Here is a 15,522-nt window from a genome sequence, read left to right on the forward strand (position 1 = left end):
CACTTTGAAACCTCATTTCTAAGCCTTTCTTGTCGTTAGACATTGCCTTTTAGCAACGACCCAACCATTGAAATGGACATAAAAATAAAATTTAATATTCCCAGGTCTAGGGTATACTAACCTGTACTAAAGGTTTTCCATGCTTTTTCCCCCCTAAGTAAATGTGCAAACATGTTTAGGATAGCTGAACCTTCTGGGCCGCAGAACTATAGCTTGGGGAAATAGAAATTAAATGCAGCCTGATTTAGATCATTCCATACTCTAGAAGACTATAGGAGACATGTTCACATTTCCTGTTTTCATTTTAACTGTATGGTACGTAGCTAGGCTGGGAACAAAATTTCCAGGAACTCTCTGGAAACTCCATGATAGACATCTAAATGAGACTTTTCTTTTGTCAATCATGGGGCTTGAACTCTGGGCCCGGGTACTCTCCTTGAGCTCTTCAGCTCAAAGCTACCACTCTACCCCCTGAACCACAGCACCATTTCTGCTTTTCTAATGGTTAACTGGAGATAAGAGTCACTGTCCTTAGTACCTGGGCTGGCTTTGAGCCGAGATCCTCAGATCTCAGCCTCCTGAGTACCTAGGATTATAAGAGTGAGCTATCATTCCCAGCTCAGTGAGACTTTTATCTCCAATTAACCACCAGAAAACTAGAAGTGGCACTGTGGCTCAAGTGGTAGAACAGTACCATTGAACTGAAGAGCTCAGGGACAGTGCCTAGGCCCAGAGTTCAAGCCCCACAATGGACCAAGCAACAACAATAACAACAAACTCAGGGTTGTTTTAAGTGCCACAACAGTCCAAGCACTGAGCACCACCTATAGGTCAGGCTTTTGAACCTAGTACCTTTCATTCAACCCCAGAAGCTCAAATGTACTGAGTGATGACTCTATCTTTGTACCTTAATACATGTTGTCCTCTAATTACTGCACCAACCACAGGTTCTCAGCACTAGTCTGGCTCTTAGGATAGTGTGGAATTTGAACACTCAGGGGATGTACATACCCACTTCATGTACACAGTTTCAGAGCTAGGACACTGAACTGCAAGAGGACTGGCACCTTAATAAGAGCATGTAGTCTGTAAGAGACATTACAAGCTGAATTATGTGCTCCCAAAGTCTTTGTATTCTTTCGTGATCATATAGAAATAGCAATGAAATAGTAAGAATTCAGGTTGGCCTGGGTGCTCACAAAACAAAAAGCCCATATGCATTATTTTTATTTTATAAACAAATCACTCACTCTTGGGCCTACAAAGGTGACTAATGGATCACCTTCTGATATGTGAAACTGAAAACCCCATCCTCAGATCATGCTGATACAATTTTCTGAATATGTGTCCCACGAAGAGCCATGAAGTATAATTCTGCATGCATTGGTTGCTTCTAGTCATACTTGGCCCACAACTCATATTGCCCTCCTTCTTTATTCTGAAGTATTCACAAAATAATCCTTTGACAAATTCAGAGGACTGGAATCTTGGGTCTTCTACCTCTAGGTTTGGTTGCTTTGGGAATGAGCACTTCTGCCAAAATTGTTTCAATGATTGGCACCCTGTACTTCTGGTTTTAGTAGTTAAAATAATATTTTCCTTTGTTCCCTATCAAGTATTTTTTGAAGCTTAATGAACTCTCCAAATTTTAGGCATATGTAATTTGGGGGGCTTAATATTCTTCCCCTATTTACACCCTGTTATAAATAATGAAGGGTTAGGCTGGTAAAGGGCTCTGATTTTAGTCTGTCACCATGTTAATGTTGGTATTTTGGCATCTAAAAATCAAATTCAGGGCCAGGAGTTTGGCCTAGTGGTAGAGTGCCTAGCATGCATGAAGACCGGGGTTTGATTCCATAACATCTTTCCACAGGTATGTTAGAGCAAACAAGTTAAGGAAAGCTTTTAAGACATGTTCGATAGGGCTTGAACACCTCAAAATATGTAGAATGACATACAACACCGCCTTCGCAGCATCAATCTAGACAACCAGCGTCTTCTGAGTTCCTGAACAAAACTGAACTTAAAAGTGTTAATAAAATCTAAAAAAGAAAACCTAAAACTTAATTCAGTCCTGTGCCTAATTCAGTCATCTCGACCATCAGTTGTAATTAAGCCAAACAGATCAAACTGTTGCCATCAAAATAGGGAAAAAACAGCCAGCTCCCACCAGACCAAACCAACCTTAACCCAGGTTTTGTATGAAATTAAAGCAGAGGCTATCAGTCTATTCAAAGACCATCAGACCTTAAGATTGGTTACAGTGTAATGGAGGCCATAAACAATCCTTCCCCCCACCCCACGCCCCCGAGCTGTCACAAATATAATTACGGAAACTTTAACTCCAAAGTATTAAGAGCTCTAATAACTGAGGTATTGAATGGCTCTGAAAAGAGCCGTTTGGGTTTGGGAACAAAAACAGTTCACTTGGAGCTGGTGTACTTGGTGACGGCCTTGGTGCCCTCGGACACGGCATGCTTGGCCAGCTCTCCGGGCAGCAGCAGGCGCACGGCAGTCTGGATCTCCCGCGACGTGATGGTCGAGCGCTTGTTGTAGTGCGCCAGGCGAGACGCCTCGCCCGCGATGCGCTCGAAGATGTCGTTCACGAACGAGTTCATGATGCCCATGGCCTTGGACGAGATGCCGGTGTCGGGGTGGACCTGCTTCAGCACCTTGTACACGTACACCGAGTAGCTCTCCTTGCGGCTGCGCTTGCGCTTCTTGCCGTCCTTCTTCGGGGCCTTGGTCACCGCCTTCTTCGAGCCCTTCTTGGGCGCAGGAGCGGACTTCGCTGGCTCAGGCATGGTCAATACTACAAACAAAACGTAAACGAAACGAAGGCATACTTTTGTAGGTTCGTTATGCAAATATGGTTTTAGCTTTCCTCATCCCTGATTGGTCTATATAAGCCCATGAAAGGCCTTTACGCAAATTAAATGGTTGATTATAAGTAATCTTTCCTAATCTCCTATTTCAACGAGATTGCAAGGCAGTAGTTTGTTTCAGTGTTGAGATGTTTTCCCCCGGTGGTGCATTGGTAGGAATTCTGAATCTGTAGATTTAGAGAATAATAGGGGAGCAAAATACAAAAAATTAAGTTTCTCCCTCCCCTCCCCCTCCCGGCTTAAAATTATCTATGAAGAATTAGTAAATACAGAAGTCAGTTATCTAAATGCCCAAGGCACAATTTTTGTGTACTTTGATCACAGTTTGGAAGACTAAAAGCTTTACAAGAATGGAAACAGCTATGCATTTCAAAAGCGGTATGTTTAAAAATATTCCCTAAGAATTGAGCGTGGCGGGGCGGGGGGACGGTGCGGGGTGGTGGTGGAAGGCAGTGTTGTCACGAAGATTCAATTACAAAATAAGTGAGTAAAAATGAATGAAAACTGAGATGGACCAGTTAGGTTCAAACGCGCGATTTTTGAAAGCTTAAGAAGCAAGGAATGTTCACTTTCGTTTTTTTTTTTTTCTGAAAGAGAGTAAGAATAAAGTAAAAGCAAGTCATACATAATGCACATAATAGCGTACATTTCAATAGGTCGATTATTTTAAAATTCCACACCGGTAGCCAATCATCAGGCTTTGTGTAATTTTGCATGGCGCAGAATTTGAAGATTCGGACCAATCAGCAAGACCTGGCCTTTATAAATAGTAATGAGAAAAGAAAGCTTTATACTTCCTACTAATTGTCACCATGGCCCGGACCAAGCAGACCGCTCGCAAGTCGACCGGCGGCAAGGCGCCCCGCAAGCAGCTGGCCACCAAGGCCGCTCGCAAGAGCGCGCCGGCCACCGGCGGCGTGAAGAAGCCCCACCGCTACCGGCCCGGCACCGTGGCGCTGCGCGAGATCCGGCGCTACCAGAAGTCGACGGAGCTGCTGATCCGCAAGCTGCCGTTCCAGCGGCTGGTGCGCGAGATCGCACAGGATTTTAAGACGGACCTGCGCTTCCAGAGCTCGGCTGTGATGGCGCTGCAAGAGGCGAGCGAGGCGTACCTGGTGGGTCTGTTTGAGGACACCAACCTGTGCGCCATCCACGCCAAGCGGGTGACCATCATGCCCAAGGACATCCAGCTGGCGCGCCGTATACGTGGGGAGAGGGCATAGGGTGCTGTTTACATTGGCTGAAACTCAAAGGCTCTTCTAAGAGCCACCTACAATTTCACTTTGAAGAGCTGGAGCATGGGAGATCATGCACATTCGTGTACCAAAATCCTTGCGTTATTGCTAGTTTTATTTTTAGACTATAAGTCCCAGAAATCAATGTTTCACAAGTGACATGCTCTTCACGTGACGCAGTGGGTGGCCCTGACAAGGGCCTTTAAGAATGCATGCATTAAGAGGGATTAATCTTAGCCGCCAAAACCGTAGAGAGTCCGGCCCTGGCGCTTCAACGCGTAAACCACATCCATGGCGGTGACAGTTTTACGCTTGGCATGCTCTGTATAGGTGACAGCGTCACGGATCACGTTCTCCAGGAACACTTTCAGCACTCCGCGAGTCTCCTCGTAGATCAGTCCTGAAATACGCTTTACCCCACCACGCCGTGCCAGACGACGAATAGCTGGCTTGGTGATACCTTGGATATTGTCCCTAAGCACCTTTCGATGGCGCTTAGCGCCCCCTTTCCCAAGACCCTTGCCACCTTTACCACGCCCCGACATACTGGAATGAAGTAGTGAGCAACCTTACCCTTGCGCCCTCTGCAGTCCCTTATATAGTGGCGATGCGGACCTTTTTGAAAACTGAAATGGCGCTGGCGGGAAAGAGACCTTTGTATACGCTTCTCCTTTACCTTATTGGGTGCAATCTACCATGTGAGTTCTGAATTAGGATATCTGAGTATTCTTGCATCATGCATGCATCCAACTGTCACTGTACAAATTCAGTCTGTTCTACAATTAGTATTATATATATATGTTATAGCACTGTATTATATATATATATGTTGTAGCACTGTAGAAAACGATAAACATCCAAGCAAAAATTTTTTTTTTCATGGCTGATCACCAGTTTTACAGCTACCAATATCCATTTTGCCATTTTATCCATACTGAACCCTTGTGTTTGATAATGGTATATACAGCACACTCTTCAGTAGATAGGGTCTTCTAGTGATGGTCCTAATGGGAGTTGAGTTCTTTGTTCAGTTTCTAGAATGTCTGCATTATAAAGAATTCCAGGCTGGAGAACTCCGCCTCTTCTACATTGTATTGCTGAGCTTGACCTTGAGTGTCCTAATCTTGCCGCCCATTACTGCTGCATTAGAAAAGCATTAGTAGTGGTATCATAGTGAATAGCATTTGCTAGGTAATAGGATTAACAAGAGCTGGCATAACACATCTTGTGAAATGCCCGAATAATAAATTACTGAAGAAATGCTCTATTCAAAATCAGTGTGATATGTTTGTACATTTGAATAGTGACTTGTATTTAATAGATATGTAATTCAAAATAAAAATTTTTCTCTGCTTTTGCTTATTTTTCAGGTACTTTGAAAGAGAAGTGTTCATTTCCTGAATTTACAATTCATTTACAATTTAGAGTTCGCTCAATTACCCTCTAACTTAGACGTGTTTATCTCCTCGTCTCTCATTTTACATGGTGGCACCAACTAAAAGGTTTGTAGGGTAGTTTCATCTATTCAGTGTATGTATGTGAGTTTCCCTGACAGTAAGTTAAAATAAGCTTCATTTCTCATTTATATCCTGAACATATTTGATTCTAACAAAATTTTATCTTCCTTTTATTCATTTTTTGTTCAGTTCTCTTTTGTCGTATTTATTCTGTATTCACTTTTGGTGAACTCTTTGAGATTCATTGTTCTGTTTTGTAATTCTTAGGAACAATTAGTATAGAATGACGGACTGAACAATACTCCTATCTCTTGGGCATTTATTAAGTTAACAGTATGTGTATGTTGAGTGTTGACCCTAATCTGAGAGTTCTTTAAGCTCATAGGAGATATAGCAATTATCTAAGTAGCTTTGTTTAGCTTTATTTAACACCTTTACAGCAAATATGACAAGCATTACAGAAAAAAGGTGTTTTTTTTTGTATATGTGGAGATTGACTATAAAACAGAAACCTTTCTGTATTTGTTGACTATTCTACAAAAGTTGTAATTGTAACTGTAACTGTAATTGAAAGATTACAATTCTAAGGCCAAGCCAGCTTTCTAACTTTTTGCACAACAAAAATGAATTCACCATGAATACCTCAACATATTCTTTCTATATACAGGTAAGGAGTTTTTGGGTTCACTTTGGTCTGTATTGCTCTCCAACAAGTGAAGGGCTTTTTTAGATATTGGAAGTATCATTAGTTCCAATGTCTTCGTAGTTATTGAGTATTTGATCATGAAACCTAGTAGGTTTGGCAGAGAATTAAATGAGACATCAGCTACTCAAAGATATCTAGCTTGGTTATTGGTAATCTGGTCATCAATAATTCAACTGTAATTATTGCAATCATAATCACAGTTGCCTTTCAATTTCCTTTAGGTCTAGGGTCCAGGAAATATGAAACTATATATCCCAGAGGTCCTATGCCTGTGACAATTTCAACTCATTCTTTAGCTGGCTTAGAAGATACCAAATAATCCCTTCCTCAAGACTTCCTTGTTTCTTAGAGACCTTACTGTTGTTTCTCTAGTTCTGTTAAATGATATCCTTTAGACAGTTTTGTTTATATTATATAGCAGTACCTTATACCCTAAACATTGGTTCCAACCTTGTCATCCAATATTGTTTAAATGAAGTTGTTTTTGTGGAATGAGTGAAGTTTGAGAAAATGATATGAGAAAAATTTTCAAATAGTCATTGAGAATAAAGCCAAATTGTTTTGAACTATGAATATTTGCTTAAGGAAACAATATTAACATACATTTCATGCTCATTTTAAGAAATACAGAGCATCACGTTCACATTATTTAGAGATTGCTACTTTTGTGCTTAATTATCCAACTATGAAATAATTTTATCAGATGTGTTGTAACAAGGTAAATGAGATCATTAATGATCACTCTTGTTTGCCTTAGAAGTTTTGTTCGGGTTATTGGGTAAACATATAGCTTGCAGTTTATATATACAGTAAGCTCAGTGACAATGTCTACTTTTAGAAAGTGATTTATTTTTCCTTTCAGATTCTTTATGGTCAGGTTTGCAGGATTATGATTTGAATTATGATCTTGAAATATAGGATGTACACACGTAATATATATGTACATGTAAGAGAGCAAAATCCTTAATACAGTGTCTCAGTTGTTACCATATTAAGGAAATGGGACATGAGGATGAATGCATATCTGATAAAATATGTCATCGTATTATTCTATTATTCATCAGTTGTGTTTTTTTCTTTTCTTTTTGGTAGATAACCTTATTGATCACTCATATCCATTCTAGGTTTGGAAAATCTGTTTAGAACTCTTAGGAGAGAAATGGAACAGCTGTACCCCCATCACTAAGATATGAGAACCAAGCCCAATATGCATTTTGGAAACTCAAATACTTTAAAAATATATCTGTCTTTTAAGAAATAATCTGCCTTGCTGCTTCTATCCCAGTGCCAATTCCTAGATCTTGCTGCAAACAGCTCGAGGGAGAGTCTGTGCTATTGCTTCTGCGAAAAAACTTAATTTTCCTAATCACTTGAGTAAAACGAAGTTTATTTATATAATTTTGGGAAGATAAGAATGTGTACAACAATGTCCCGATAAAAACATTTGAAAATGAAACTCTGAGAGACGGTATTTTTAAGGAAAATCCGAAAGTTGTCTGAATCAGACCGAAGTTTGAAAGAGAGTTGGGGGAGTCAGGGAAGTTTCAGGGTGCCAGTTCTGATGCTAGGTGTAGAAAGTAAGGCAACTATGAAGCCGAAACCCTCTCGGATCAGTTATCCACAAGTTCCTAGTTATTTCGTACCTAGATTTCTTATATTTTTATTCTTTTTTAAGTGGCAACAAACACAGTCACAAGGCAGAGCCGAGGAGTCCTCTTCCAACCGCGCAGTGCTTGGAGCAGGGAACCAATCATCACTCAGCGTCTCTCTATATAAACCCAGAGCCTTCCGCGCAGGAGACAAGCCGATCCCTCAGTTTGAGCTTACTTTTAGCTCGTCTTACGAGGTAGAAATATGTCGGAAACGGCTCCTGTTGCTCCAGCTGCTCCCGCACCTGCGGAGAAGGCACCTGCGAAGAAGAAGGCGAAGAAAGCTGGCGCTGGGAAGCGCAAGGCGGCCGGACCTCCGGTGTCCGAGCTCATCACCAAGGCTGTGGCCGCCTCCAAAGAGCGCAACGGGGTGTCCCTGGCCGCGCTCAAGAAGGCGCTGGCCGCTGCCGGCTACGATGTGGAGAAGAACAACAGCCGCATCAAGCTGGGGCTGAAGAGCCTGGTGAGCAAAGGCACCCTGGTGCAGACCAAGGGCACCGGCGCCTCCGGCTCCTTCAAGCTCAACAAGAAGGCGGCCTCCGGGGAAGCCAAGCCCAAGGCCAAGAAGGCGGCTGCGGCTAAGCCCAAGAAGCCTGCCGGCGCAGCCAAGAAGCCCAAGAAGGCGTCTGGCTCTGCCACCCCGAAGAAGACCGTCAAGAAGACCCCGAAAAAGGCGAAGAAGCCTGCTGCAACTGCTGGAGCCAAGAAAGTTGCCAAGAGCCCGAAGAAGGCGAAGGCAGCCAAGCCAAAGAAGCCTGCCAAGAGTCCTGCGAAGGCGAAGGCCTCCAAGCCCAAGGCTTCCAAGCCTAAGGCGGCCAAACCTAAGCCTACAAAGGCCAAGAAGACCGCCCCAAAGAAGAAATAAGATTGTGGTAGGACGTCCTGCTGTTAAATCTCAACGGCTCTTTTCAGAGCCACCCACGCGTTCAAACCAAAAGAGCTGAGCTTTGGTGACATTTTGAGAATGTTTGATAGGTGGTAATCTAGGCTCCCGATCCCCCTTACCCTCGGTGTGTGCTTTATGGGTTTCACGCAGGGCCAGACAGCCGTTTTTTTTTTTTTAGATGTGAAATACTCTTTAGTGCTGTTCACTACGCCGTTGTTTGCAGGCAATCCCTATCCTGTAATTGTGTCTATTTACTATCTGGTTTAAGTCCCTATTTCAGGATAGGCAGAGCATGAAAGCTAATGGAGAGTCGAAAAACTAGTGCAGAGGAAGGGCGTTTTCCTCTTTTTCGCGCCATAAATGTTAAAGGAGCCAACTCTGTGTAAGCCAATCAGGGGATAGAATTATAGGCCTGCCTGCTGACGTGAACTTCGCTTCCCAATTGGTCCGAATGTTGGGTTTTAGTGACGCGGTTGAGATTTATCCAATCATGCTCCTTTTGGGCGGGATTTTTTTTTTTTTTTTTGCCTGAGGAGGAAAGCTGCGACCACCTTATTAAAATTCGCTTACGTGGCTTGGCAACCAATTCATGGGGCTGCATTCCCTTTCTCTCCTAGGGACCTTATCAAGTGGCATTCTCCCTGTTGTCAGTCTACTCGCGACCCCTCCCCCCCCCGCGATTCGAACATACCATGCTAGTCCAGATTTTTTTTTTTTCCAGTCCCAGGGATTAAACTCAGGGCCTCGGCTCTGTCTATAGGCTTTTTCAAGCCTACAGCTCACCACTTGAGCCACAGCACCACTTCCGGCTCTTTTCTGTATATGTGGTACAGAGCAACCAAATCCCTGTCTTGGTGCATCCTAGGCAAGTACTCTACCACTAGGCCATACTACTAGCCCCTAGGGACATCTTTGACAGTGATTCTCCTGCACCGCTATTACCCGCGTTTCAACTTGCAACCCTGGAATGCTTGCATGGAGTGAAATTGCCGAGCTGTGTTTGCAGCTGTTTTTCATCTTCCACATTGCTTCTTCACAGATTAATTAGGAGATCTTGGAGGAGCTGTGGATTTCTGTTTCCAAATACCTATTTGGCCAATGATTGCCTAAATTGGACAAAGCTATAGGAATAAGAATTGGTTTGGGTGGCTTAGCATTTTATCGCTGCACATGTTTGTATGTTTTCTTTGGATACCACTTAATCTTGGTAACTATCCTGAAAACATGAAGTGTGGATGCTTAATATAACAAAAAGTACATCTCAAATGCAGTTCAGTAGTGAGTTAACATCAATTACAGGATTTTGAGGCAATGTTATTGCTCTACCATTTGAGATACACTTCCACTCCCTGTTTTTTTTGTGTTCACTTGGAGTTCAAGAGTCACAAGGACTTTCCTGCCCCAGGGTGCTTTAAACAGCCATCCTCAGATCTCAGCCTCAAATTGCTACAATTCAAAGAATAAGCCTGCAGGGCATGGCTCCTAAACCTGTTAGTCAATCACCAAAAAACGTTTTTATTTCAGACTATTCCTTCCCCCCCCCAAACCAGAGATGGGTCTCATAATTTGTCTTCATAGAGAAAATGAAAAAGTTCTAATCTCTTTAAATTTGTGTTGTTGAAAAGGAGATGTGGATGGAGGAATTTGAAATAGTAAAAAATTCTTTGAAAAACAAGATATTGAGGGCTGTTAATGTGGCTTGGTGATCAACTGCTTGCCTAGTGTGCATGACGTCCTAGTTTCATTACTCAGTTCTATATAAATAGGAAAGAGCAGAAGTGACTTGGCACTGTGGCTCAAATGGAAGAGTGCTAGCCTTCCTTGAGCTCAGGGACAGTGCTGAGAGCTTAAATTCAAGCCTTAGGATTGGGAAGCAAAGCAAACCAAAAACCAATATATGAGCTTGAATCAAACACAGAAAAGGTGAAAGGAAAGGATCTGGGACAGGCTTTTGCTGAAGATAAGGTGTTAAGGTCAATAACATCAGTAATCAAACTTATTACCTTCTTTTTTTGTGGTAGAGTTTGTACTTAGTTTGTTTCTAGGGAAGCAATGCACCTTTTACCACATCCCCAGCCCTTTACCCACCCCCTCCCTGGGGGCTAGTTTGCATTGAAGGTCTTTTACCTGAGAGTCCTTAGTAATTGACTGAAGTTCATTTATCTGACAGTCCTCAATAACTGACATGGCAGATATGAACTAGATTGTTTTTGAAAGGGATGATATCAACTTTTTGTTTAGGCTGGCCTTCAATGATGATCTTCCTCATCTATCTCCCTGAGTAAATGTGGTTATTGGTGTGGTCCACAAGTTTTTTCAGTACTTTAATGTTCATAAGTTCCTTGTTCTATTGCTGCTACACTTCGGATTTTTTTACACAGTATTGGCATTAGGTGTATTTAATGCTTATTTTACACTAAAGGACATTAAGGAAATTGTGGTTCAGAAGCTGCAATTACCTGATAGGAATATTTGTTCTCAGCAATAAATAAACCTGTTTCCTCATACTGCTTCTTACTTGTTATGGAAAAGGAATACATTATTCCTGTTCTTTTTTTTTTAGTCTCATTGATGGCTGAGTTTACTGCTTTTATGGTTTGTATTTGAAATAATAACACTGTTTTGGACCAGCCACCCTGAACTTTCCATTTTCCCTGTACAATGGTCTTTTACATAATTATCTTCTGAAAAATTGATATGATTTTCCTTCATTGACCAATAAATCCATAGTTGTTTTGTCTTGCTTCTTCCTATGTTGTTTCTATGTGACTGACATTTTTTCTTGTTGTTTTTTTTACTTTGTGGGTCCTGCGGCTTGACTTCTGGGCCTGGCCTCTGTCCCTGAGCTCTTCAGCTCAAGGCTACAGCTTTACCACTTGAGTCACAGCATCACTTCTGGCTTTTTGGTTGTTAATTGGAGATAAGAGTCACAGGCACTTAGGGATTTTATTGCCTGGGCTATCTTTGAAGGGTGATAACCAGAGCTCAGCCTCCTGAATAGCTAGGACTACAGGCATGAGCCACCAGGTGCCTGGCTGTGATTAAGTTTTTAAAAAATGATCAACTGATTTACATTATTGTAAGGAATTAATCTGATACACTGATTTCCTTTTGTTATTATCTATGACAAAGGTAGAATTATAAAGTTTTTACTTCCTTATGTAATCTTCTTCTCTGAGGCTTTGTGCCTTGTTTATTGAAATATCTCATCCTACAGTTTGGATAAATGTAAAACATCAAACAAAAATATTTAAGTGAATCTTTGGAAATAAAAGCATTTTTTATATAAGGAATGTCAATATTTATCATGGTTAGATTAAGTGGAGAAGCTTTGGGGAAAATGAAAATGAAATTTCTTAAGTCTCTTTTGTCTTAGCTACCATTCCTATTGGATAATACTATTGGTTTATTTATTTATTTTTCAAGGTTCCCCCCCCCCCCCCCCCTTTTTCTTTTTGCTAGTCCTGTGATTGAATTCAGGGCCTGGGCATTGTCCTTGGACACTTTTTGCTCAAGGCTAGCACTCTCCTACTTGAGCCACAGCACCACTTCAGGCTTTTTCTGAGTATGTGGTACCAAGGAATCGAACCCAGGACTTCGTGCATGCTAGCCGAGCACTTTACCACTAGGCTACTCTCCCGGTCTATAACTTATGTTTTTGGCTTACATCCTTATAAGAAAAAACAGGTTAACAAACAAGATATTTGTAAAGGGCAGAAACCTAGGGAAAAGTACATGTTGAGTCTTTTTTCTTTGTTGGTTTTTTATTTTTTATTTTTATTTTTTTGCCAGTCCTGGGCTTGGGCTCAGGGCCTAAGCACTGTCCTTGGACTTTCGCAAAGCTATAGCTCTACCACTTGAGCCTCAGCACCACTTGTAGCTTTTTTTTCCTATGTATGTGGTACCCAGGAATTGAACCCTGGTCTTTGTGCATGCTAGGCAAGCACGCTACCACTAGGCCAAACTCCCAGCCCTGTTGTTTTTTTAATTTTTAATTTTTGTTTTTATGAACTCTGGGCCTGGGCAGTGTCACTGAGCTCTTCGGGTCAAGGTGACCACCCTACCTCTCAGCCACAGCCTTGGTTTCTTAATTTTTATGATGGGTCTGTGGCTTGAGCTCTGAACCTGTCCTTGAGCTTTTTGTCTCAAGATTTGTATTCTACCACTTTGAGCCACAGTTCCTCCTTTTGCTTTTTGCTTGTTAATTGGACCTGAGACTTTCACAATTTAGACTGGGATAGCTGTGAACCATGATGGTACGATCTCAGCCTTGTAAGCAGTTAGGGTTGCGGGAGTATGCCACCAGTAAACTGTTTTTTTATGATCCTGTTCTGGGAAGAATGAACAGTCATGTAGAAATAATGGTACTAATGGATGCAATGTCCAGATTCTCCTTGGCCTGTCTATGTGTCATTCATTTTGTCACTTGTTAATCCTTCTAAAATGGATTTAGTATCAGTGAAATTAGGTAGAGAATTTTGTTATAGACTGTTTTATGTCAAGTCAGTAATGCCAGGAAATACTACAATATTAAAATGATTTGGGGAAAAGTATCTCTGGTCTCTATTATCTGTATAGAAGATGACTTACTTTCTATGGCTTACCTCGGGAGAAAAGGGAGCAATGATAGGACAGTAGATCAGAAAACCTGTTTCTGAGGCTTTCACTTTGGACTGTTTATTTTTAAAGTTACAATAATGCTAAAAGGCGGTCACATAACCTAATGTACATAGGATATAATGTGCCAACATGAACATATCAATTGTATGTGAGCATTTATGATCTTCCAAAATTACAACTGCAACTCATTAATAAAAAAATATCTGATATTAGGTATTACTTTGCATAAACCCTTAAAAACAAAACAAACCCAAAACATCGTATGTGTGTGCTCACCTTGGTGTCATTGTGTGAACCTATCAAAACTGAGTGCTGCATAGAAAAAGGAAAAATTTCAGTATTTCTGAATTAGTTCATTCATACCATTTTCTGAACCATAGTATAATGCAACCTCCCAATCATACAGGACTATAAACTTACAAAGGCGAGCCATTCATTTTAGCATATACAGCATGAAAAGTTGTATTAGTATAAAAAGTTTGTTAGCCACTTTTTGCAGGTGTTATGACCATCAGTAATGCCCTTTCACCACCAGCTAAGAATTTTATGTGGGAATTTTTAGTGTCGACAAGACTGGTGCTGCATAGATAAGACATCTGTGTGGAATGTCTCTCCTCTCACTAACGGTGTTTTACTTACCCTGTTTTTCTTTCCACTATCCTCAAGTATTTTCTCAGTTAAGTTTCCAGAAGCGCTCTAACAACGATTGTACTAAGTTTCCCTTCAAGGATATTCAAGATTGATTCCTCTAGGGGTCTAAACTGGGATAAGAGCTGCTATCTCACGAATACCACAGGACGTTTGGGCTTACATTTTTGGGGAGTCCTGGCTTGAACTCTGGGCCTGTCCCTGACCTTTCTACCACTTGAGTCACAGAACCACTTACAGGTTTTCTGGGTATATGGTACCGAGAAATATAACCAGGGCACTCATGCTTGTTAGGCAAGCACTAGGCCAAGGTCTGGCCCCTTTGGGCTCACTGTAAGGCAAGTGCTCACCCACTAGGGGACACAACGCCACCCTCGAGCGTCTGCAGCGCTTTCCAGAATCAGTGGTTGGCTCTTAAAAGAGCCTTTGAGTCTTCGATGCCCACCAGGAAGCTACTTAAGCCCTCTCTCCGCGGATGCGGCGCGCCAGCTGGATGTCCTTGGGCATGATGGTCACCCGCTTGGCGTGGATGGCGCACAGGTTGGTGTCCTCAAACAGACCCACCAAGTACGCCTCGCTCGCCTCCTGCAGCGCCATCACAGCCGAGCTCTGGAAGCGCAGGTCCGTCTTGAAGTCCTGCGCGATCTCGCGCACCAGCCGCTGGAACGGCAGCTTGCGGATCAGCAGCTCCGTCGACTTCTGGTAGCGCCGGATCTCGCGCAGCGCCACGGTGCCGGGCCGGTAGCGGTGGGGCTTCTTCACGCCGCCGGTGGCCGGCGCGCTCTTGCGAGCGGCCTTGGTGGCCAGCTGCTTGCGGGGCGCCTTGCCGCCGGTCGACTTGCGAGCGGTCTGCTTGGTACGAGCCATTGGCTCCCAGGGAAGACAGAGCCGAAAGCCAGAGGCGGCCTTAGGTCTGTGTATTTATACCGGAAGCCAATGACTCCGGTTGCATTGTGGGCAATTTTTTTTAACTCTTGTGTTGGCGAATACTGGAAGTGGTTCGGAGCTCTGCGATTGGATTTTGTTTACCGTGCATTTTGTGATTGGTCAAACGCGGTTGCTTGACTATTCCCTTTATTTTCTTTTCTTTACAAATGGTTTATCCTCTCCACTTTTGAAAATTTATTTTCTTTACCGGTATTTACCCCAAATAGAAATCGGTATCATTTTTTATGAAAAAAAGAAAAATCCAGGATTGGGTGTTTGATTCGGCAGAACAGTTATCTAGTTTTCTGGCGTTTGGACTGCCTTCCCAGCATCCCCAAACATAAAAAGTGGCATTGATAAACTTGTTTAAAAACGTTACTTCCATTACATGTGCATTATAGTGAAGAAATAGAACTCAGTCCTTTTAACGGTACTCTGCTCTTTTTGACAGCCAAAAAAAATTCAAGCCATAAAACCTTGAAATTCTTTACTTCAGTGATATTTCCTTA

The 15,522-nt window shown here is 42.3% G+C and overlaps 5 protein-coding genes across 5 annotated transcripts; 2 read left to right on the forward strand and 3 right to left on the reverse strand.

Moving 5' to 3' along the window:
- Positions 1 to 2,423: 2,423 nt before the first annotated feature.
- On the reverse strand, positions 2,424 to 2,804 carry LOC150048281 (histone H2B type 1-C/E/F/G/I-like). The gene has a single exon (XM_090355388.1). The coding sequence runs from the start codon at positions 2,802 to 2,804 to the stop codon at positions 2,424 to 2,426; it is 381 nt and encodes a 126-aa protein (XP_090211514.1).
- Positions 2,805 to 3,697: 893 nt separating this feature from the next.
- LOC150048282 (histone H3) lies at positions 3,698 to 4,108 on the forward strand. The gene has a single exon (XM_090355389.1). It carries the CDS (start codon positions 3,698 to 3,700, stop codon positions 4,106 to 4,108), a length of 411 nt encoding a protein of 136 aa, XP_090211515.1.
- A 245-nt stretch (positions 4,109 to 4,353) lies between these two features.
- On the reverse strand, positions 4,354 to 4,671 carry LOC150048283 (histone H4). Its single transcript, XM_090355391.1, has one exon. It carries the CDS (start codon positions 4,663 to 4,665, stop codon positions 4,354 to 4,356), a length of 312 nt encoding a protein of 103 aa, XP_090211517.1. The 5' UTR covers positions 4,666 to 4,671.
- A 3,429-nt stretch (positions 4,672 to 8,100) lies between these two features.
- LOC150048284 (histone H1.3-like) lies at positions 8,101 to 8,943 on the forward strand. Its single transcript, XM_090355392.1, has one exon. It carries the CDS (start codon positions 8,138 to 8,140, stop codon positions 8,795 to 8,797), a length of 660 nt encoding a protein of 219 aa, XP_090211518.1. The 5' UTR covers positions 8,101 to 8,137; the 3' UTR covers positions 8,798 to 8,943.
- A 5,599-nt stretch (positions 8,944 to 14,542) lies between these two features.
- On the reverse strand, positions 14,543 to 14,957 carry LOC150048285 (histone H3). The gene has a single exon (XM_090355393.1). It carries the CDS (start codon positions 14,951 to 14,953, stop codon positions 14,543 to 14,545), a length of 411 nt encoding a protein of 136 aa, XP_090211519.1. The 5' UTR covers positions 14,954 to 14,957.
- Between the last annotated feature and the right edge of the window lie 565 nt (positions 14,958 to 15,522).

This window comes from Megascapheus bottae, chromosome 22, assembly GCF_031878675.1.
Source record: "Megascapheus bottae isolate mThoBot1 chromosome 22, mThoBot2.hap1, whole genome shotgun sequence".
In the NCBI taxonomy this organism is placed as follows: domain Eukaryota; kingdom Metazoa; phylum Chordata; class Mammalia; order Rodentia; family Geomyidae; genus Megascapheus; species Megascapheus bottae.